The sequence below is a fragment of the Marmota monax genome, unplaced genomic scaffold, assembly GCF_021218885.2.
Source record: "Marmota monax isolate L192 unplaced genomic scaffold, Marmota_monax_Labrador192_F-V1.1 WCK01_AAM20220418_F8-fsc00068, whole genome shotgun sequence".
Taxonomy (NCBI): Eukaryota; Metazoa; Chordata; class Mammalia; order Rodentia; family Sciuridae; genus Marmota; species Marmota monax.
Genome location: NW_026692352.1, coordinates 8182414 through 8207276, shown reverse-complemented (window position 1 = coordinate 8207276; position 24863 = coordinate 8182414). Strand labels below are relative to the sequence as shown.

The 24863-nt window shown below is 37.3% G+C and overlaps 1 protein-coding gene across 3 annotated transcripts in view; it reads left to right on the top strand.

Moving 5' to 3' along the window:
- Window positions 1-17040, top strand: part of Alg8 (ALG8 alpha-1,3-glucosyltransferase) — a 32494-nt gene extending 15454 nt beyond the window's left edge. Inside the window, exons 4-13 of one of the 3 annotated variants that reach the window (XM_046442066.2) lie at window positions 324-433; window positions 2678-2745; window positions 5841-5922; window positions 6209-6312; window positions 7111-7231; window positions 9836-9975; window positions 11303-11442; window positions 14395-14492; window positions 14768-14840; window positions 16436-17040. In XM_046442066.2, coding sequence (XP_046298022.1) covers window positions 324-433; window positions 2678-2745; window positions 5841-5922; window positions 6209-6312; window positions 7111-7231; window positions 9836-9975; window positions 11303-11442; window positions 14395-14492; window positions 14768-14840; window positions 16436-16667 — 1168 coding nt within the window. In that variant the 3' untranslated portion in view covers window positions 16668-17040. Of the gene's footprint in view, window positions 1-323; window positions 434-2677; window positions 2746-5840; window positions 5968-6208; window positions 6313-7110; window positions 7232-9835; window positions 9976-11302; window positions 11443-14394; window positions 14493-14767; window positions 14841-16435 lie in introns of all 3 variants that reach the window. The other 2 variants (XM_046442065.2, XM_046442067.2) reach the window with 2 other exon arrangements.
- The last annotated feature ends 7823 nt before the right edge of the window (window positions 17041-24863 follow it).

Sequence of the window (24863 nt, the reverse complement as noted above, 5' to 3'; positions counted from 1 at the left end):
CAAGCCCCTGCGTTTTTTTATTCTGAAGGACTGAAATAATATGTGTACTTTCAGTTTTCAAAAGACTTATTTTGGAGTTTTAGGTTACTTTTAATTTTATTTTTAATTAAATGAAGACTTCGATTAAGAAGAACATAGCTGAGAAAGACATGGAACCAGCCCTGAGTTCTTTGTCTCTGCTGCCACCTTTATAAGCAACTAAGAATAGCATGGACAGTTTGTCAGTAATGGCTTGTAAAATGTACCATAGTGTACTCTGCAGAAGTATCGTGATGCTCTAGTGAAAAATCAAAGTTTTCGTTTCATTCCTGATGAATCAATAGGTGCTGTAAATGCATCAATGGAAAAAAGGCGGGTAAAGAACTTACAGAGAAACCAAAGTTTATTCTTTCAGTGTTACTATTGTGGAATTTCGGATTGTTAATTGTGGACCGTATCCTTGATACTCTGTGTAATATTTTCCTTATGTCTTCTAAAGTATACTAATAAGATTAAATCTTTTAATAATTATGATTTCTAAATGTGAACTTATTTTGAAAATTGGCATCAGGTGAATTAATGGGCTTCTAAAACTATGCTTTCTGCCCTTTATTAGTGGACTCTGGCTGTTGGAACACTTTGTCCCTGAGAAGTTAGTGGTAATATATGAAAATCTCTTAAACTATTCTTAAAGAGCTATGGATGTGGCTCAATGGTAGAGTATTTGCCTAGCATGCATGGAGCCCTGGGTTCAATCCCCAGTACCACAAGAAAGCAAAATCAGTAAAACAATATGCTGATACATACATGAGAGTGTGTGTATATTGTATGTATACTCACATATATGTGTATGCTCAAATTTGTCAGCTGTCTTTTTTCTTTTTAATTTGGCACTGAGGATTGAATTATATCACCACATCCAGCTGTCTTGATTAATTAAATGGTACTGAGGATTACCACTGTGCTACATCCCTGGCCTTTTTTTAAAAAAAAAAAAAACAGGGTCTCACTAAATTGCCCAGCCTGACCTCAGAGTTGCAGTTCTCCTGCCTCAGCCACTGGTATTACAGGCATGTATCACCATGCCCAACTGTTGACTGTTTTTAGATTAAACTAATATATATTAAATAGTTTATAACACATTATACTAAATACCTCTTATAGGAAAGGATGTTACATGTAGGAGCAGCCAGACCTTCATGCTTTCCTACCATTTTGGCTTACTACCTATTAACAGGCAAAATTCTTAAATTCAGAGGATCTTTATGTAATTAAAATCCTAATGATAGAAATCTAATAGTTTGCAATTTTCATAAAGGTAGACTGGTGTAGAGAACACTTGGACTTTGTTTTTAATCTGACCTGCACTTAAATCATAGTTATGTTGTCACTGTAGCTTTTAGGACCATGAATAGTCTCAAAAAAAAGGGTTAGAGGTGTAGCTCAGTGGTAGATTGCCCTACCACTAAGCTTCAATCCCTAGTACTACAATCAATCAATAAATGGTAATTCTGAATACCTCACAAATTCATTGTGAAGCTTAATAAATAAGATTGAGTATGTCAATGGAATATTACTCAGCCATAAAGAAGAATGAAATTATGGCATTTGCAGGTGAAAATATGGACCCAGAGACTATCATGCTAAGTGAAATAAGCAAATCCCAAAAAACCAAAGGCCAAATGTTCTCTCTGATATTCATATGCTATCTCACAATAAGCAGAGGAAAGGAAAAAATAGATGTTAACTGGATTAGACAAAGGGGAATGAAGGGAAGGGAGAGGAAAGAGGGATGAGAATGGGAATGACAGTAAAATGGATTGGACATAACTTTCCTGTGTTCATATGTGAATACACGACCAGTGTAACTCCACATCATGTATAGTCCCAAAAATGGAAAGTTATACCCCATGTATGTATAATATGTCAAAATATATTCTACTGTCATGTATAACTAAAAAGAACAAATAAAACTTTTTTAAAAACATTTATTCTTTAGTTGTAGGTGGACACAATGCCTTTATTTAATTTTTATGTAGTGCTGAGGATTGAACTCAATGCCTCACTCATGCTAGGCAAGCGCTTTTCCTCTGAGCCACAACCCTAGCCCCCAAATAAAACATTTTTTAAAAGAGATTGTGTATTACTTCAAATTACGTCAAACAATGAAGTGCTGCATGCTAGCAGCCTTAAATGGCTATTAGGTACCTCCATTTTTCAACCCTAATTCTGAAAAACGAAACAAAATGTAAACTGGTGGGTACACACCTGTAATCTCAGCAATTCAGGACATTGTGGCAGCAGGATCACAAGTTTGAGGCCAGTCTTAGCAATTTATCCAGGCCTTGTCTCAAAATTTAAAAATAAAAAGTACTGGGAAAATAATTCAGTGTTAGACTACTTGCCTCTGGGTTCAATCCCCAGGACCCCACAAACATCAAAACAAAATAGAAACTTCTTGCACCTTAGCTGATGACCGTTAAATTAGGAAAAACCATAGGAAAGATTCTGTTTTTCTTCTTTAACATTAATTTTAGAAGATTTTTTTGATTCTTTATGGAAAACATTTATGAGAAGTCCAAATTATTAGTAGTATATTTGTCTTTAAGGAAGCATTTGCAATTTCTATATTCATTTGGCGGTCACTGTTCATTATGAATTTGGGGTCTTCTGATGTGTTTCCTTGACATATATCCAGATATTCATTTCCAGTACAATGGATTCCTATTTGGATTAATGCTGCTCTCCATTGCACGGTTATTTCAGGTAAACACAAAGTGCCTAATTAGATTTTTCTCCCTTTAGTTTATTGCTTATGAAGACAACATTGTAGTGGGTAATTTATTTGACCCCTTGCTTAGGGTTTCCAAGTGCTATAGACATTTTTATTGGGTATTCTCAAAAATTCCATGTTCTCTTTTGACAGTAATTTTCTCCATCTTACAGATGAGAAAATTATACTCTAAGAACTTATTAAGAGTGTGGGAGGCTTGAATTTAATTTGAGTTCTATGTTAGGTTGATACCATTTCCATAGGAATGAGATCTCTAGCAGTTTTTACAGTGTGGTAACTATGATGGTGGTGCTTTACCATAAAAGCTTGTAGAATAGTGTAATGGAAAATAAAAGACCTGGGTTGAAATCCTAATTAACACTAATGAGCACACAAGTGCATTGGCTGTTTTCAGATTCGTTACATAGGATGCCTGACTAAGGCTACCTTACAAGCATTCTGTGAAGTTGTCTTAGCTATTATCCTCCTTTTATAGAGGAAGAAATCAGAAATTCAGATTTCTAGGTGACTCTTCAGTTCTGGAATTGATATTTAGGAATCTCCCCAAGGAATTTTCTTAAACCATCAGGTTTGAGAATCACTGCCCAGGGACAAGTCATTGAACCATCTTAGCCTTTGTTTTCTCATCCATAAAATGAAACTTACCCCTTGGTTCTTTTTTTGTAAAATGGAGTTTCCTATCACAGGGACTTTGGAAAGATCAAATTTGGTATCTGTTTTAAAGTACCTTGTCAGCTGTAGGGGCTGGGTGTAGCTCAGTGGTAGACTGTTTGCCCAGCATGTGCAAGGCCCTGGGTTTTAACAACAGCACCACAAAAACATAAATAAAAAATTAAATAAAGTTCTTGGTCAACTCTAAATGCCTAGATAAACATTTTGGGTGGGGGCAGGTACCAGGGATTGAACTCAGGTACTCGACCACTGAGCCACATCCCCAGCCCTATTTTGTATTTTATTTAGAGACAGGGTCTCGCTGAGGCTGGCTTTGAACTTGTGATCCTCCTGCCTCAGCCTCCCGAACAGCTGGGATTGCGGGCGTGTGCCATTGCACCCAGCTAGATGAACTTTTTAGCAATAAAAAGCCACAAAGTGTGTGAAACATATTGGTGTTCAGTGAATAATCAATTATTGGATGGTTGTTGAACAAATGAACTAAAATTTGACTGTAGAATCAACTAGACTTTATTTGGATTTTAAATTAAGTTATGAAATTGGTGAAGAGAGATGTGGAAGCATCCCATTCTATTTCCTTATTATTCCTAAACTTACCTATTCTAGACCACACCTGATAAAACAGTAAGAAAAGGAACTTGGCCTTTTATGGTCCCTTTGGCAGTTTCCCTTTCTGAACACCAGGACCATTACCACATTTGATCTTTCCAAAATTCCTGTGAGGTAGGTAGAATTCAGACTTCTTTAATTATAGTTAACTTGTTTTTATTTTGGTTGGGGTTTTGTTTCTTAATCAAAATACCTGTATTTCTAGGTAGTTTGTTAGGATCAAGTGCTATACCTGGTACCTTCAACCTATAACAAGTTACCTGATATGTAATAGTAATATAAGATTTAGCCAGGGATGGTGGCATATGCCTTTAGTCCCAGCTACTCTGAAGGATGAGGCCCGAAGATCTCTTGAGCCCAGGAGTTACAAGACCAGCCTGGTTAACATTGCAAGGTCCCATCTTAAAAAAAAAAAAAAAATTTAAATTTTTTAGTATAGCATCATATATATTCATACTCTTATTCCCAATTCCTCTTTGGAAATCCACGTATTATAAGACTTTTTAAGGGGTGAAAGTAATTGAATTCTTTTGGCTGTAGCTCCTTAGGGAGGATTTGTAGTATGTTGTTACTAATGATACATCCTGTATCTCAAGCATCAGGCTTGGTACTTAATAAATATTTGTTGAAATAATGAATTTATGAACCCACTAGGCTAAGTATTAGAATCACTTGCCTTTGTACTCCTCCTTATATTGTCTGTAAAATATTTACCTTCAATTTTATAACTTTTTTTTTTAACTGTACTACAGATTGAATCCAGGACCTCACACACACTATGCAAGCATTCCACCACTGAGCTATATTCCCAGAGATATATTTGTATGATTTAAATTTTCTATATAAGACATAGCTCAATGGTAGAGCGCTTGCCTGGTACATGTGAGGCCCTGGGTTCCATCCTCAGCGCTGCGAAAAAAGAAAAAAATGAGGCAGTCATACAGAAGTAGAGAAAATAGAACAGTGATCTACAGATACACGTTAGATTATTTTTAAATATATCCCAGATAGCATATTTCATTTATATTTTAGAATATATTTATTTGAAAATTGACATTGTTGGGCTGTGGCTCAGTGGTAGCGCACTTGCCTAGCATGTGTGAGGCACTGGGTTTGGTTCTCAGTACCACGTATAAATTTAAAAAAAGGTCTATCAACAACTAAACATAAAAATTAAAATAAAAAAATATATTTGACATTGTTTTAGCTGGATGCATAGAGCAAGTCTGTAGTCCCAACTATTCAGAAGGCCGAGACTAGAGGATCATTTGAGCCCAGGAGTTCAAGGCCAGCTTAGGAACATAGCAAGATCCCCATCACTTCAATAAAACAAACTAACAAAGTGTTTTTTTTTTTTCTTTTTTGTCGGGTGGGGCACTGAGAATTGAACCCAGGGCTCACATGTGCTAGGCAAGCCTTCTACCGAGTTAAATCCCCAGCCCTTTTGTTTTCTGAGACTGGTTCTCAGTAGCCCAGGGTGGCCTCAAACTTGTGATCCTCTTGCCTCAGTCTCCTGAGTAGCTGCTATTATAGGTGAGTGCAACCATCCCTGGATGTTTTTCTGTTTTTCAGTAAAAATTTTGTGAGTAATCACAAAAGTTGTAAAAATAATACAGAGTTCCTGTGTATTCCTCAACTATTTTCCCCTAATGTTACCATCTTACTTGACCACCAGTTTTCCACTCATGTCCTTTTTCCTCTTTCAGGATTCAATCAAGGATACTAAATTATTGCAATTTCTTTTACCTTGAGTTTTAAAGTAATATTTCCCTTTTCAATCTTCTAGAAAAGGCATGTGGAAGGAGCATTTTTCTTTGCCGTTCTCCTACATTTCAAGCACATCTACCTCTATGTAGCACCAGCTTACGGTATATATCTGCTACGCTCTTACTGTTTCACTGCAAATAAACCAGGCAAGTTTTACTGATAACAAAATGTTTTTTTGTTTTCTTCTTTAACTGTATTGACTTAGTGCCTTACTGTATAAAGTTTTTTATGACTCACAACAGATATTTCTCATTTATTGATCCTATTGACTCTTTACCCATCCTGACTTTTCTGTTCTTTCAATATAGCCCAAAGGGGATACTTCCAGTTATTATTGGGTTATATTTCTCTAAGCTGCTGGTTAATGGTAATGTTCCTTTTCTGTAGATGGGTCTGTCCGATGGAACAGTTTCAGCTTTGTCCGTGTTATTTCGCTGGGACTCATCGTTTTCCTGGTTTCTGCTCTTTCGCTGGGTCCTTTCCTAGCCTTGGTAAGCCTGTTTATTTTTTTCTTCTTTTTTAAAAATAAAGAAATACATGTGTTTGTCATTGTTTAATAGAAAATTATAAAGCCAGAAATATATGAAGTAAGTAAAACTACTCATTTCTTACCCTCTGCCCTTTTTGACTTTCACAAAACTAGGGTAGTATTGTTTCAGACATTGTTGTGCATATTCAAATGTGTACATGTATATATATACATGTATATGTTAACTGTATATTATACACACAGATATACGCAGAAGTGATCCTCATTATTTGTGGATTTTTTATTTCAAATTCACGTACTTGCTGAAATTTATTTCTAACCCCCCAAATCAGTGTTTTTATAATCTTTCATATACAGCAAAATGCCTAGAAGAGATGTTCAAGTGTTTCTTTTTTCCTATTGTTCCCCACCCTGAAGTCAGTTTTAACTTCTACTAAAACTGAAAAGTACCATATCTCTTACAGACTTTCCTGCTCTCCCCTTCACTCCAGTAAACTTGGATGATCTGCATTCTGAATTCTCCTTTGCACCTTACAAATTCTTTCATTACTGTTTACTTCATAATAGTATGGAACTTGTATTCAGTGTATTCTTATGTGTCTTGCCCCGTTGACTGGTTGATAAGATTAGATTAAAAAAGGTCTATAAACTGCTCAGGATCATACAACTGTTTACTTGAAGGAACAAACTGGTACTAGACCTTATAATTTTCTACACATTGTGCCATAGACAGCTTTCCAATTTTGTTTTTGACATTGGGAAAAATTGATGACTGTTCAATCACTTCTTTTTTTAACAGAACCAGCTGCCTCAAGTCTTTTCCCGACTCTTTCCTTTCAAGAGGGGCCTCTGCCATGCATACTGGGCTCCAAACTTCTGGGCCTTATACAATGCTTTGGACAAAGTTCTGTCTGTCATTGGTATGGTATCATATCTTTTCAAAACTTAGACTGTGAATATTGATAGGACTGGTCACATCCAGAAATATGTTGTGAATGTGCCTGAATTGTTTTTTCTCCAGTCCTGCATTTAGCCCTCAGGATGAACAGAGGAAACATTTCTTGGGACTGAGGTTTAGTGCAGTCAACAAATTGCATTCTTTAAAAAAGCTCCTTTTGGAAATGGAATTCTTTCTTGGTAAAAAACAATATACAGATACTTCGGAGGTAATTTTTGCCTGAAGTAAAACATTCAGCAGAACTAACCTTACTTTTAAACTTAAATGTATGAAGAAGCAAGAATAGAGAATGTATAAATTGTGACTCTGGATATTAAGCCAATAAGGAAAATGATAACCATGCATTTTAGCATGAGATGAAAAGAAATTAAAAAGCCCAGTCTATACGTTTTCCTTTTTTTTCCCCCCCAGTTCTGAGAATTAAACCCAGGGATGTTTTATCACTGAGTTACATTCCTAGCCCTTTTATTTTGAGACAGAGTCTCACTGAGTTGCTTAGGGCCTTACTTAGTTGCTGAGGCTAGCCTTGAACCTGAAATCATGTTGCCTCAGCTTCCCAAATCCCAGGCATGCACCACAACACCTAGCTTTCTTTTCCTTCTTGAGATGCAATCTCACTGTTTTGCCAAGGCTGATATTGAACTCCTGGGTTCAAGTGATTCTCCTTACTCAACTTCCTAAGTGATGAGACTATACAGACACATACCATGCCTGGCTTAGGCAATGCATTTCATGTTTGTGTTGTAATGAACACTAATGTACACCTTGAGATGGTTATGTTAAAAATAACTCACTATGGGCGGGGTTTGTGGCTCAGTGGTAGAACGCTCACCTAGCATGTGCAAGGCCCTGGGTTCAATCCTCAACACCACATAAAAATAAATAAATAAAATAAAGGTATTATGTCCAACTACAACTAAAAAAAAAATAACTCACTATGGAATAACTCATTCCCGTCTATGAATCATGCCCACCCTGGTGAGAAAAAGCAGGACAGAGCCAATTGCCTTATCTGAACCAAGAAACTGCTATACTTTGTATATCTGCCTCCTCAAAGATGTCTCACATAGAAAGTCAGTGACAAGTTAGGCAACTGTGTTGCAGGGAAATAATTGTTAACTTTTAATAGAGAATCAACGGGCTAAAGGGGACAGAGAAAGGGGTGAATAAGCAGAAAATATTTTAGTAGTCTACATCTTTTCTTCAAGATTTATGGGACAGGGGGCGGGGGGTGATGCTGGTGAGTGAACCCAGGGCCTTGTGCATATGAGACAAGCAATCTACCAACAGCTATATCTCCAGACCTCCCTCAAGAATTTTAATTTTTTTTAGTTTTGTACTTGTAGATGGAAAGAATGCCTTTATTTATTTTTATGTGGTGCTGAGGATCAAACCCAGTGTGTCACACATGCCAGGCAAGCACTCTGCCACTGAGCTACAGCCCCACCCCTCTCCCTCAAGATTTGTAATGGCATTTAGAAGGGCTTTACAGGTGCTCAAACTATCTGTGACTGTCCTGTTACTCTGGTGCTTGTTTGAGAAGGCGCTTTCATCATTATTCCAAACTTGGTTTATTTAACAAGTTTTTTTTTTTTAACTCCTTTGTTCAGAGGAGACAACATCCTATCATCATTTCTGTCTTTAAGGGAACATAGTATAATAAAGGAAATGAGCATGAAAACAAAAACAGTGTAGTATACAAACACTTCAATAGAAAGCTTACAAGAAAATCATCTCTGCTTTTCGATTTAGGAACTAAGATGAATAAGTGAATTAGGAGTTAATTTGGCAAAACAAGTAGATCATTCTAAGCAAAGAGTAGCCTGAGCAAAAGGACACAGATGTTGAGAGTGATATGTTGAGGACCCACAGTTAGTTCGTGATAAGCAGGCCACATTTAACAAAGAAGAGATGAGGCTGGAGAAGTAAGAAGGAGCTAGATCATGGAAGACTTTGTATTTAAGATTATGGACTTTCTCCTATAAGAAGTGAAAGATTCAGGCTGGGTATGGTGGCGCACACCTTTAATCTCATCAACTTGAGAGGCTCACACAAGATGATTCTGAGTTCAAGGCCAGCCTTAGCATCTTAGCGAGGTCTTAAGAAACTTGGCCAGACCCTGTTTCAAAATATTAAAAAATAAAGGGATGGAGATGTAATTCAGCAATAAGTGCCCCTGAGTTTAATCCCTACTGCCAAAAAAGGAAAAGAAATTACGGATTCAAAGTTGGGATTTGACATAGTCTGCATTCCAAAAACTTGCTTCATTTAAGAGGTAAGAGCAGATTATTGTTTACATATTACCTGCCCACAAGATTCCTGTAGGCTGCCACAGTTCCCCATTTCAATGCAAACAGCTACTTTATAGATTATAACTTAAAGCAAGAGGCATTCTGTCAGAGGTAGGACAGTACAGACTTAAATTCATGAAATCTTGCTTTAAGCAACAAGAAGATTTAGTAGTTTAATTTTTTTTCTCAAGGTAATTATGGAGTCCCATTAATTACAAATATGTGTGTGTATGAGTGTGTGTGCGAGTGTGTTTGTTTATTTATTTATTCTCTAGGTTTGGAATTGAAACTTCTTGATCCCAACAAGATCCCTAAGGCCTCAATGACAAGTGGTTTGGTTCAGCAGTTCCAACATACAGTCCTTCCCTCAGTGACTCCCTTGGCAACACTCATCTGCACTCTGATCGCCATACTGGTAAGAATTCAGCTGGTATTACTTGAGTTTTCTCTGCTTTTCTGTTGCGTGGCTGATTGAATTTCAACTTGAAGGTTTTCAGGCTGCAGGGTGAATTCCATGGCTGTAATCCTGCAGACTGAAGCATTTCCTGGCAACTCTTAGAGAAACTTTGTACATGGTAGGGAAGGATTGCCAATAAAGCCTCTGCAAGATTCTTGCCAGTGGCTGTTAGACCATCTGTCCACCCTGGGGTGAGGAAAAAAGAAAGCCCATAGAGAAGACATGAACCATGCTGTGAAGAGAGAGGAAATCTTTGTGGCAGATCATCCAGATTGTTTTGTTTTTTTCATCCTAACTAAATGATCAGCATTCCAAATATGTCTAGATGGCATGGATATTTTGTCTTGATATAGATAATGAGCTGAGAAAGTCAATAGTGACTCTTTGCACATCAGTTGAGTCTGTTGAGTCAGATGCTGTTAGAGCCTTCATTCATTGTTAGTGATCATGGTGACTTCAATTTTGTGATATAATTTCAGTAAAATTCCAATAAATTCAATCCTGTTGATGATTATGCTCAGTGTTAATTTTCATTTCCAAACTTATTTGCAAGACACCTGACTCCACTTAGGTACGTGGCAGTACTAGTATGTAGATAACTAAGCTCTGCTGGCCTACTTGTTCACATGTTTTCACTGAGGTCAAAACCTTTTTTCAAAAATCTCAGCCTAGTAAGCTGCGTATAGAAGCAGTAGTTTTATTGTAAATTATACTCCAGCCCAAAAAGGTACATGTTTGCTTATTAATTTGGTAACATCTAACTTATTAGCCCAAAAATATCTAAACTTTGTAGTTTGATCTAATAGATTGAGCTAATCCTAATTATAAAGATATAAATCATTATACTGTATATCCAGAACTTAATTGTCATTTGTTAATTTTGATAATTAGAATTGCTTTTAATGAGTTAAATACACACTTCCAAATGCCTGCTTATTCTGAGTAATTGCTTTCATGTTAATGTTTGTTGGACTATGGGGCTGGCGTTGCAGCTCATTGATAGAGTGCTTGCCTAACACATGTGAGGCACTGGGTTTGATCCTCAGCACCACATAAAAATAAATAAAAAATAAAATAAAGATATTATGTCCACATGCTACTAAAAACAAACAAACAAAAAGATTACATTAAAAAAATGGAGGACTATGCACACCGTGATAAATTACACCAATTTAATAGAGACTTGTCTATTATTTTTCAGCATTAATACAAATTGCATCTGCCTGATCTGTCAAGCTGGGATTTTAAATGACACTGAAATTTTATCTTTATTTATTATTTCTAGCCCTCCATTTTCTGTCTTTGGTTTAAACCCCAAGGGCCTAGAGGCTTTCTCCAATGTCTAATTCTTTGTGCCTTGAGCTCCTTCATGTTTGGGTGGCATGTCCATGAAAAAGCCATACTCCTCGCAATTCTCCCAATGAGGTAAGCACATAGCTTAGTCAGTCTGCATTTCTGGCATATTTCACAGTGTCTTGCTGTTTTCCATTTGTTGTGCTCCTTTTTGTCATGTTCATCAGGGTAGGCAAAGGCAAAGGAACAGTTCAACAGGACAGGAATGTTTACTTGGGATCCCTGGGCCCATGAAGGTTCCGAGGTATGCAAAAATGCATGTGATGTTTCTACATTTTTTGGTAAAAATACTGTAATAATTAAATATCATGATAGGTGTGGATGTTGAATGGCAACATGGTTTAGAAAAAGCCTGGGCTTTGGCAATATCTCCTCTGTTAAAATAAAGTCCCATGGTTCCTTGTTAAGTGTTAGTTAAAGTAAGGACTGAGACCATTCTGAAATAATTCTGTAATGTTTAGATTACAGAAGTAGATTTTCCAATATTGTTTGTTTGTTTATTATCATTATTATTATTTTGCATTCTTCCTTTGAGCCTCTCAACAGTCTTTAAGATAATTAGAATAAATGGGTATCATCCCCTTTCTTAACATCTGCAGAAACTAGGACTCAAAGAATTTATGAATCCCCAGCCCTATTTTATATTTTATTTAGAGATAGGGTCTCACTGAGTTATTTAGTGCCTCACAGTTGCTAAGGCTGGCTTTGAACTCTCAGTCCTCCTGCTCAGCCTCCTGAGCCACTGGGATTACAGGTGAGCACCAACACGCCCTGCTAAAAAGAAGCATTTTAAAGGTAGTAGTGTCCATTTTATGTACAATTAAAACCCAATAGATAGATGATAATGAAATTGGCCTTTTTTTCTTGGATGTTTTTCTCAAATCTTGAGAAATCATTTAAAACGCTAAAAGAACATTAAAGCAAAATTTTGAGGTCAGTTTATGGCTTCTCTGGGTTTATTTATCAACATGAAATTGTCAGATTAAAAAGTAGAACAGTTTGGGTGCGGTGACACTCACCTATAATCCCAGCAGCTCAGGAGAATCACACATTCAAAGAGTCTCAACAATGACCTTGTCTCAAAATAAAAAATAAAAAGGTCTGGGGGATGTGGCTCAGTGGGTAAGCACCCTTGGGTTCAATCCCTGGAGCCCCCTCCCCCCAAAAATAGTCTTTTTCTGAATTCATACTGAAGATATAGGGCATTATCTAGGAGATGAGCTATGGGGTTGGAAATGAAATTCTGAATCCTGTTTGCCTGACTGCTACCACTAGGCAGCTCCCAATCCCACAAGATTCCTTTCTTTGGAGAAGTTATTTCCTGATTTGGTTTGGTATACTCTATCAGTCACTTAACTTTTCCTATTTAAAAAAAAAAAAAAAAAAATTATTCTCTAGAGGACACAGAGACTAACCCATATAATTACAGTTATCTTATATTACACAAAGGCCAAAAACATACATTGGAGAAAAGATAGCCTCTTCAACAAATGCTGCTGAGAAAACTGGAAATACATGTGCAACAAAATGAGATTAAACCCCTATCTCTCATTATGCACAAAATTCAACTCAAAGTGGATCAAGGAATTAAACCAGAGACCCTGCATCTAATAGAAGAAAAAGTAGGCCCAAATCTCCATCATATTGGATTAGGCCCCTTCTTCCTTAATAAGACTCCTATAGCACAATAATTAAAATCAAGAATTAATAAATGGAATAGATTCAAACTAAAAAGCTTCTTCTCAGCAAAAGAAACAATCAGTGAGGTGAATAGAGAGCCTACAGCTTAGGAACAGATTTTTACCAGTTGCACATCAGATAGAGCTTTAATCTCTAGAGTATATAAAGAACTCAAAAAGCTAAACACCAAAAAACAAATAACCCAATCAATAAATGGACCGAGGAACTGACAGAAGATGATATACAATCAATCAACAAATATATGAAAAAATGTTCAACATCTCTAGCAATTAGAGAAATGCAAATCAAAACTACTCTAAAATTTCATCTCACTCTAATCAGAATGGCAGCTATTAAGAATAGAAAAAGGGGCTGGGGATGTGGCTCAAGCGGTAGCGCGCTTGCCTGGCGTGCGTGCGGCCCGGGTTCGATCCTCAGCACCACATACAAACAAAGATGTTGTGTCCGCCAAAAACTAAAAAATAAATATTAAAAAAAAAAAAAGAATAGAAAAAACCATTGGTGAGGATGTGGGGGGAAAGGCACACTCATACATTGCTGCTGGGACTGCAAAATGGTACAGTCAATATGGAAAGCAGTATGGAGACTCCTTGGAAGGTTGGGAATGGAACCACCTTTTGACCCAGCTATTCCACTCCTCAGTCTATACCCAAGGGACTTAAAAACAGCATACTACAGGGACTCAGCCACATCAGTGTTTATAGCAGCACAATTCACATAGCTAAACTGGAACCAACCTAGATGTTGTGCATATATACACAATGGAATATTACTCAGCAATAAAAGAGAGGAAAATCATGGCATTTGCAGGTAAATGGATGGAGTTGGAGAATATCATGCTAAGTGAAGTTAGCCAATCCCAAAAAACCAAATGCCGAATGTTTTCTCTGATATAAGGAGGCTGACTCATAGTGGGGTAGGGAGGGGGAGCAACGGAGGATTTAGACCAACTCTAGATAGGGCAAAGGGGTGAGAGGGGAAGGGAAGGGACATAGGGGTAGGAAAGATGGTGGAATAAGATGGACATCATTACCTTAAGTACATGTATGAAGTCATGAATGGTGTGAATATACTTTGTATACAACCAGAGATATTAAAAATTGTGTTCTATATGTATAATATGAACTGTAATGCATTCTGCTGTCATATATAACAAATTAGAATAAAAAATTATTCTCAATTGAATTGGACTTGTAGAAAAATCTGTACTTATTTTAAGCTTAAATCAGTTGTAAGAGTAATGATAGAAGCGGTTTATTCAAGCTCTTTGCAAGTATGATTTCAGTTACTTTAAGGAATTATTGTAAGAATTTTTATTTTTAGCCTTTTGTCTGTGGAAAAAGCAGGAGATGCTTCAATTTTTCTGATTCTGACCACAACAGGACATTATTCTCTCTTCCCTCTGCTCTTCACTGCCCCAGGTAAACAGCTTCTTTTTAGATGCATTTGACACCATGTGCCTTTTTAGTCAAGGCTGGAGATCATTATTCTAATTTCAACAATCCTAAAATTTCAGAGATGTCATCTTAAATAAAATCTTCAATTTGCCCTTAGTTCAAAATATCTCTAAATGTCACAAAAATGCATAAACTCAAAAATATTATTGTCATAATTAACTGTTTGTGTGTGTATATAGTTTTAAGTATCATAAATCTTTCACTTACCAGTTAAAATATCATTTTTTTTTTTTAAACAGAACTTCCCATTAAAATCTTACTCATGTTACTATTCACCATCTATAGTATTTCTTCACTGAAGATTCTATTCAGGTAATCAAAAAAGCACATTTAAATTATATTTATACTTCTGAAATGTTTACTACTAACTGGTAAGATAAATCTTTAAAATTTGTTTTTAAGTTATAACAGTAATATAACATTACAAAAACTTGGTAAGCAGAGTGAGAAATTACCCATAATCCTGTAATTCTGGCATGACAGCATATTTGTGTCTTTAGTTTGAGAAAGTATTTAAGAAAGACTAGTTAGCTTAAAGCTTTAAATGAAAACTAAAAAATGGAATGTAAAGGGCTGAGGATGTAGTTCAATGGTAGAGAACTTGAATAACATGCAAAAGGCCCTGACTCAATCCCTAGTACTACCACACACACACACACACACACACACCCAAAAAAAAAAAAAAAAAAAAAGGATGCATTATGGATAAAATTACCTAAGTAGAGATGAAAACAAAGATATTATGTAAAAATTGTTACAGATGCTGGGTGTGATGGTGCATATCTGTAATCCCAACTAAGGGAGGCTAAACCTGGTGAATAACAAGTTCAAGGCCAACCTGGGCAACTTAATGAGACCCTGTCTCCGAAGAAGAAAAGTGACTAGGGATATAGTAGTCAGTGGTAGAGCATTTGCCTAGCATATGTGAGACCCTGGGTTCAATCCCTAGTACTATGAAAAAATAATAGTTAAGATTTATGGGTGAAACTTTTTGCTCTTCTAAACTTTATATTAGTTTGCTTATGGATCATATCTATCTACATAAAAATTAATATAATTAATTATAATTATTTTAAAACTTATAAATCATGTGACCCAGCAATTCCACTCCTAGTTATACACCCAAGAGAATTGAAAACAGGGACTCAAGCAAGTACATGTATATTAATGTGGAAATGTGCACCATTATTTACATACCCAAAAGATGCAAACCACTCAGATGGCTATCAATAAAAGTAATGAATAAATAAATTTGGTATATACTTATAATGGAATTTATTTAGCCAGAAAAAGGAATGAAGTTCAGATACATGCTACAACATGGCTGAACTTTGAAAATCTGCTTAGTGAAAGAAGCCAGACACAAAACAACAAATATTTTATGATTCCACTTACTTGAAATTCTAGATGGACACAGTGGTGAGCCTATAACCCCAGATACTTAAGAGGCTGAGGCAGAAGGATCACAAGTTCAAATCCAGTCTGGGCAACTTAATGATACCTGTCTCAAAATAAAAAATTGAAAAGGGCTGGGGATGTAGCTTGGTGGTAAAGTACCTCTGGGTTCAATTCCCAGTACCACAAAAAAATTCTCAATTATGTTACATTTCATCATATTTTTATTCTAGTGTCACAGCCCCCAGTCCCTTTCCCTCTTCCAAATACAGAGCTAATTTTCTATGAACAGCTTCAGCTAAGTGTCAAACATAGGTGGATGACTGGGTAAATTTGGATTATTATGATAATGTAATGGTATATCATTGTCATTTTTTCTAGATGTGAAATTTAATGTAAATTTTTATTTCAGCCTTGGTTATAATTCACACCAAAACAGTATAGGTGGAAAAGCTTTAGCTGGGAAATGTTTGCTAAACCAGAATGACTCATCTTTCTCTCCTTTTCTTCAGAAAAGAAAAACCTCTTTTTAATTGGATGGAAACTTTCTACCTCCTTGGCCTGGGGCCTCTGGAAGTCTGCTGTGAATTTGTATTCCCTTTTACCTCCTGGAAGCTGAAGTATCCCTTTATCCCTTTGTTACTGACTTCAGTGTATTGTGCAGTGGGCATCACATATGCTTGGTTCAGACTGTATGTTTCAGTGTTGACTGGCCCTCCTGTCAGCAAGACAAAGAAGCAATGAATAGAGGAACTGCTTGGAAGTAGGCCAAGCAATTATTTCATGGGAAATTAATCAGAACTTGAAGAAAGTTGCTGGTGGCATGAGCCATTCATTTTAGTAGATCTGTTTAGAGGACCATGCTTGCCATCCTTGGCCTTGTTGAGCCTAGCAACCTGATTGTCACCATGGTGAGAAGCCACTGCCCTCCGTAAGCAGTGAAATTCATTTGAAAAAAAAAAATCTCATCTTCCTCTGACTGCTATGTTTACTGAAAGCTAACGGAGTCTGATTAACAGCATAATTATTTGTATACTAAGTTAACCATTGGCAGGATATAAAGGATAATTAGACTCCTCTACTGAAGGAAACATAAATAAAATGGCATTTTTTTTTATTTCTGCACAGAATACTTCTGGATCATTACCAGCTCCTACATTTTCCTATTTAGCATGCGTACAGGCAGATGGTGTACTACCCCCATTCTGTACACCTTGTTCTAGGAGGTTTTTGGTGATGGTGGTGGTGGTGGGGTTGTTTTTGTTTTTTGTTTTTTTGGTTTGTGGTTTTGTTTGTTTGTTTGTTTGTTTTTTCCCCATTGAAGTTACACAATAATAATATTCAAAGTCAGGAGACTATTTAATGTTCTGCTTTGGCCAGGCATCAGAGACTATAAACCAAATACAAGCTACTCTTATATTGAGTTTAGGACATCTTGAACAGCTCATTTTTTCTGATAGCAAGCACTGCAATTTTGATAGCTGCCACTTAAACTTTTCCTGGTGTGAAAGAACTGAAGAGATTTTGCAGATTTGTCTCTTCCTGTCCCTTCCTTGATAGTACTACATTTTATCTAGGACCTCTAGTCACCTAATGCTAAACATGCAAATTTAGCTAACATTTATCTAGCCAACACCAGAACTTTTACACATTTTATTTACCCATCACCCCCTAAGAAGATCAGAGAAAGTCCAAGGTCAGCGGCATCCTAGGATGCTAATCCAGTTATTCCATCTCTTAAATCCATTCTGTTTTCCCAGACTTCTCTTGAATCTGTTATTGGATACATAAAGATGGAGATTTGGCCAAAGAGAAAGAGAAACATAACTCCTCTCGCCTCACCAGAGTCTCCCCTGCACCCTTGTCTGGTTCTCTCAACAACATAAAATTCTCAGTGTGCCACGCTATATTAGACCTCTGCTTCCTTTCATTCATGCTGCTTCCTCTCCCCTCTGACTTTTCTACTATCATCTGATTGTGCATACTTCAAGATTCAACCTAGGGGGCTGGGGATGTGGCTCATTAGTAGAGTGCCTGCCTGGCATGCACAAGGCCCTAGGTACCATCCCCACTACAAAAAATAAGGTAATGGTCCTAAAGGAAGGTACAATGATACATGCCTATAATCCCTGAAATTTAGAAGGCTGAGGCAGAAGAATTGCAAGTTTGAGGCCAGCCCCAGCAATTTAGCAAGACCCTGTCCCAAAAATGAAAAAGGGCTGAGGGGTGTAGCTCAGTAGTAGAGCACCCCTGGGTTCAGTCCTTAGTACAGAAAAAAGGAAAAGAATTTTGGGACCCTGGAGTCATACAGCCTGGTTGGAAATCCTACCTCCATTTTTTAAAAAATATTTTTTAGTTGTTGATGGGCCTTTATTTTTTATTTATTTGTATGTGGTGCTGAGAATCGAACCCAAGTGTGTCACGCATGCTAAGCAAGTACGCTACCACTGAGCCACAGCCCCAGACCCCCTACCTCCATTTTAAAGAATTATTTAACCATCCTTTGCCTCTCAGTGTTGTGTTTCTCTCTCTCTCTCTCTCTCTCTCTCTCTCTCTCTCTCTCTCTCTCTCTCTTTTTCTTTCTTTCTTTCTTTCTTGGTGGTAGGGGGTGCCAGGGATTGAACTCAGGCACTCAACCACTGAGCCACATCCCTAGCCCTATTTTGTATTTTAGTTAGAGGCAGGGTCTCACTGAGTTGCTTAGCACCTCACTGAGTTGCTGAGGCTGGCTTTGAACTTGCAATTCTCCTATCTCAGCCTCCCAAGACACTGGGATTACAGGTGTCACTGCACCTGTAATCATCATCTCTTGAATTGAGAAGTGATTTAAAACATTGCCTGAAGCATTGTATTATATATGTGTATATATTATATAATATATATGGAAAATACTCACACATGAATCTTTTCTCTTTCTTCCCTTCTCCTCGAAAATTGAGTGTCCCCACCCAGTGTTCCCACTGCCAGGGATCTGCTTCTACCATTAAAAACTGTAGTACTTGAGTGTGTTTTTTTAACCTGCTTTCCCCAGGGATCCAAACTTGTATTGTTAGTCCCATTGTTTGGCACAGTTGAAAGGGCAAGCACACCACACAGAGCATGATTAAAACCTAAATGTTACTAGTGCAAGCATTAGCACAAAGGACCAATGTAACTCCACACATTTTCGCCAGTTGTACAAGCCAAAAAAAATTTTTTTTAAGTGGAAGATTAATTTGACTGCATCTCAAAGCCAAGTTTAATAGGCTTTGCATGTAGTTACTGTAAAAGTGATGTGATGACAGAACTGAAAGAACTCATCTGGTGCAGGGGTTTCTAGAATGGAGGGTTGAGCACTGGAGGGTTGTTTTCAAAGTTACCTCAGAGCCTCTGGGTTCCATCCCACCTTCCACCAAATAAATAATGTTTTGATCTATTTTACCTATTAGGTTATATTTACATTTTCCTCAGAGTCAAAAAATAGTCTTTAAACAGAATAACCCCTTCCATTATCAGGAGGAAAATGGCTCTGGAGATAGAAATACTGACTGGTGCCAACATAGACTGGAACCCAGACTTCCTGCCTACCACCCAGTACATTTTACAGGTACTATATTTTAGATTCATGAATGTTTTGAAATTTTATAGACATGCAGGTGATTTTCAACAACAAATTCATATGTTTCAGAAGTTAGTAATAAGTACAAGAAAATTCATAATATGGCTGTGCATGGTGGTGCATGCCTGTGATCCCAGAAGCCCAGGAGGCTAAGACTGGAGGATTGTGAGTTTAAAGCCAGCCTCAGCAAAAGTGAGGTTAAGCAACTCAGTGAGACCCTGTCTCTAAATAAAATACTGAAAAAATGTTTTGTTCTTCAGTAGCTTAATAAAATTATACTTCCAGCATGACCATGGTAAAAATAGCTTTTGGCCCCTCTATCCTTTTGTGCTTCAGAGAAATAGGCTACTGTACTAATGGCAGCTGAGACTATTTTTTAAATCTTAAGAACTTGAATCAATCTGGGCACGGTGGACGCGTCTGTAATCCCAGTGGCTCAGGAGGCTGAGGCAGAAGGATCACAAGTTCAAAGCCAGCCTCAGCAAAAGCGAGGCACTAAGCAACTCAGTAAGACTCTGTCTCTAATAAAATACAAAATAGGGCTTGGGATGTGGCTCAGTGGTTGAGTGCCCCTGAGTTCAATCCCTAGTACCAAAAAAATAAAATAAAAACTTTAATGAATATAGCCATTAGTTTCTCACAACATCTGCATTTTATTATAAGATCAATAGCAGTGGTGTTTTTTTTTCAAACTTAGGAGTAAGAAATAAAACCAATATACTTGTATATATACAACCATTCTTTAAAAAGACAGGACCAGGGGCTGGAATTGTAGCTCAGTGGTACAGCGCTTTCCTCTCATGTGTGAGGCACTGGGTTCAATCCTCGGCACCACATAAATAAATAAAATAAAGGTACTGTGTCCATCTGCAACTAAAGGCTATGGATTCTATTCCCAATGCCACACAAGAAAAGACAGGACCGTCATATACTTACGTACAGTGGTATATATGAATAAAAAAAAAAAAAGTCCATCTTACAAAGGCTCTCAAAAGAGTTCCTCAGTGGTTTTATTTTTTACAGTTGTTCTGACAAAGAATAAATGGCTGATTAAGCAGTATCCATCACCTCTTAAACCCTTCCAATATATGCAGATATTTGTTAAGGTATTCTTTTTTTTTAAACATTTTTTTAGTTGTCTGGATCTTTATTTATATGTGGTGCTGAGAATCGAACCCTATGCCTCACACATGCTTGGCAAGTGCTCTACCACTGAGCCATGCCCCAGCCCCAAGGTATTCTTTTTAAAAAAAAATTTTTTAGTTGTAGTTGGACACAATACCTTTATTTAATTTACTTATTTTTATGTAGTGCTGAGGATCGAACCCAATGCTGCACACGCACTAGGCGGGTGTTCTACCGCTAAGCCACAACCCTGTTAAGGTCTTATTATTATTATTATTTTAATATTCTTTTAGTTGTAGATGGGCCTTTATTTTAAATATTTATTTTTATGTGGTGCTGAGGATTAAACCCAGTGCCTCACACATGCAAGGCAAATGCTCTAGCACTAAACTACAGCCCCAGCCTCCCTGTTAAGGTATACTTGATTAATTAATATTTTTCTTCTTCTGACACACCTGTTTGTTTTTGGAGCAATACATAATGAGGTTCTATTCCCATTTTCATGACAACCCATTTGACTGATTCAAAAAGGGAAGATACCATATTGTGTTCATTTCTATTGAGTATCTACTAAGTGCCAAGTCTTGTGCTATGTGTTACCTTTTGTGTGTGTGTGTGGTTCTGGGGATTGAACCCAGGGCCTTGTGCATGTAAGGCAAGCACTCTACCAACTGAGCTATATCCCCAGCCCATGTAACCTCTTTTAATCCTTCCTAAAACTGCAAATCAAGTTTATTCATTATTTAGTGTTATGCACTGTGGTAGATGCTAGAAATCAAAAGTAAGAAAGAAAGATACATTCCTGCCCACAAGGAAGTTTTTTAGTGAGTAGAGGGTCATAAGAGCCAGGAAGAGAGGTACAATTTTAAGATTAGTTTTATATACTGAAGTAAAACTCAAAAGGTGCCCAAAGTTGGATGGGAAAGGTGCCATCCAGTTCTATACCAAAAGGCAACCACTGGGGCTGGAGTTTGTAGCTCAGTGGTAGAGCTCTTGTCTAGCACATGTGAAGCACTGGGTTCAATCCTCAGCACCACATAAAAATAAATAAATAAATAAAATAAAGGTATTGTGTTCATCTACAACTGAAAAAAAAAAATTTGTAAAAAAGGGAACCATTTGCCAGGCACGGTGGCGCACACCTGTAATCCCAGCAGCTCAGAAGGCTGAGATAGGAGAATCACAAATTCAAAGCCAGCCTCAGCAACTGCAAGGTACTAAGCAACTCACTGAGACCCTGTCTCTAAAATAAAATACAAAATAGGACTGGGGATGTGGCTCAATGGTCAAGTGCCCCTAAGTTCAATCCCCAGTACCAAAAAAAAAAAGGCAACCATTGTTATTAATTTCTTGTAATCATTACAGAGGTACCAGAGATTTTCTATGCTTGGAGAATACACACACACACACACACACACAAACGATAACATTAAGCACACCATTTTTACTTCACTTTTTGTGCGTAGTATATTTGGGGATTCATCCTATAAAATTGCATTATTTTAACATCTGCATAGTATCTGTGTTAATGATTTATTTCTAAGTAACAGTGACTAGAAACAATACATTTATTATCTCACAATTTCTGTAGGTCACAAGTCCAGGCACAGCTTATCTGGGTCTTCTACTTCAGGATCTCTCAAAAAGTTGCAATTAAGGTGCCACCTGGAGCTGTGGCAGCTTACCTGAAGGTTTGACTACAGAAGATTCTGCTTCTACACTCACATGGCTATTGACAGAATTCAGTTCTTTAGGGTTGAGGACTGAGAGCCTCAAGTTTCTTTGTGCCTGTTGGGTGGATACCACCTTCAATTCCTGGCCTTGAGGTCCTCTCCGTAGAGTCATCACTATTTAGGTGCTAGCTTCATCAAAGTCAGTAAGAGAGACATCGAGATAGATGTTGTAAATTTACATAATGGAATCATGGAAGTGATATCACCTTTGCCACATTCTGTATGTTAGAAGGAAATCACACATTCCACCCATACTGACATGAATAACAGGAGGCAGAAGTAATTGGAGATCATTTTAGAGTTTGTCTTCTATAAAATCCAGTATATAGATGTTCCCTAATTTGTCCAGATTCCTCTTTTTTATCTTTTTTATGTATACATTTATTTTTAGTTGTTGATGGATTTCTTTTTTTAAATGCAGTGCTTAGGGGCTGGGATATAGCTTAGTTGGTGGAGTGCTCACTTTGCATGCACAAGGTCCCTGCGTTCAATCCCCAGCACCACCAAAAAAAAAAAAAAGTGTTCTGCTTAGAATCAAACCCAGTGCCTCACACATGCTAGGCAAGGGCTCTGCCACAGAGCCACAACCCCAGCCCTCAAGATTTCTCTTAATGGACATTTAAGTTGTTTTCAGTGTTTCAAGTACAATAATGATGCAATCAATATTTCATTCTGTATATGTGCAAGGATTATACATGAAAGATGAAATTTCTGAAAGTGGGATTTCTATGTTGAAGGCTATGTGCAGTTGTTTTTTTGTTTTGTTTTGTTTTGTTTGACTTTGGTTTTGGGTTTCTTGGGGTGGGTGTGTGTGTGTTTTTGTTTTGTTTTTCCAATACTGAGGATTGACCAGGAGTGCTTTATACCTAAGCTACATATATCCTCAGCCCTTCTATTTTTTATTCTGAGTCTCACTCTGGCTGGCCTTGAATTTGTGATCCTGGAATTACAGGTGTTTGCCACTGATCCTGGCTATGTTGTAATCTTGATAGATGTTGCCTAATTGGTCACAGAAGGTGCAGTTTATGTTCCACAGGCAATGTATGAGGATGCCTATTTTCCCACACATTTACCAACTTACTCTTTCATCATTCTTTTTTTTTAAGAGAGAGAGAATTTTTTAATATTTGTTTTTTAGTTTTCGGCGGACACAACATCTTTGTTTGTATGTGGTGCTGAGGATCGAACCCGGGCCACACGCATGCCAGGCGAGTGCACTACCACTTGAGCCACATCCCCAGCCCCCCTTTTTTTAATTTAAATGTTTCCATTGGCTTTTTTTTTTAATATCTTTATTTTTACATGGTGCCAAGGATTGAACCCAGTGCCTCACATGTGCGAGGTGAGCGCTCTTACTCTGAGCCACAATCCCAGCCCCCTCATCATTATTTTAGATCTTTGCCAATGATAGGGTAATTTTTTATCTACATTTCTCTTCTGTGAGAATGTTAGAATCTTTTGCTATTTTGAGTCATTGTATTTTCTCTTCTGAAACCTTGTTTGAATTATGTTCTTTGGCTTTTTATTAGAATTTTATATTTAGTTGTAAGTCGGTATATGTTTTTATTTATTTACTTATTTAATTTTGTGTTATGAAGGATTGAACACAGAGGCACTCTACCCCTAAGTTAAATCCCCAACCCATATTAATTTTTGAGACAGGGTCTTACTAAGTTGCTGAGTCTGGCCTTGAACTTGTGTTCCTCCTGTCTCAGTCTCCCAAGTACCCGGAATCATAGGTGTGTGCCACCATTCCCAGAAAGTTAGTATGTGTGTGTGTGTGTGTGTGTTTTAATGTTTTTTGTAGTTGTATATGAAGAGAATGCCTTTTTTTGTTGTTGTTTATTTTTTTTGTGTGTGTGGTGCTAAGGATCAAACCCAGTGCCTCACACATTCTAGGCAAGTGTTCTGCCACTGAGCTACAGCCCCAGCTCTAGTATATATTTTTAAAGATCATTCCAGTTACCCTATGGAGTTACGTAGGTACAAGATCATGAAGTTCAAAGAAGGGTGGCAGCAGTGTGATAAAGAAGTGGCTGGATTCGGATGAGGAATTGACAGGAGGTGGAGATGATGTGACGTGGGGCTTGAGAGTAAGGAAAACATCATAGATGTACTTTACATGTGGAGCATCACACCTGGATGAACAGAGGCACCATGTTCTGAAAGGAGAAAGATGCAAGAGCAGGGAGTCGAGGATGGAAGGCTGGTACCAAGAAATTTGGCTTGAAATTTATAAAATTCTTTTTCTAAAAGCCTCACAATAGTGATTTTACTAAATTGGTTGCTGGGCTGGGGTTGTGGCTCAGTGATAGAGCACTTGTCTAGCATGTGCAAGGCACTGGGTTCGATTCTCAGCACTGCATTTAAATAAGTAAATAAAATAAAGGTCCATAAACAACAAATAAAAATATTTTTTAAAAAACATTGCAGATGTCATAATTGTTAACATGACTTTACCAAACTATAGTTAACTGGTGCAGT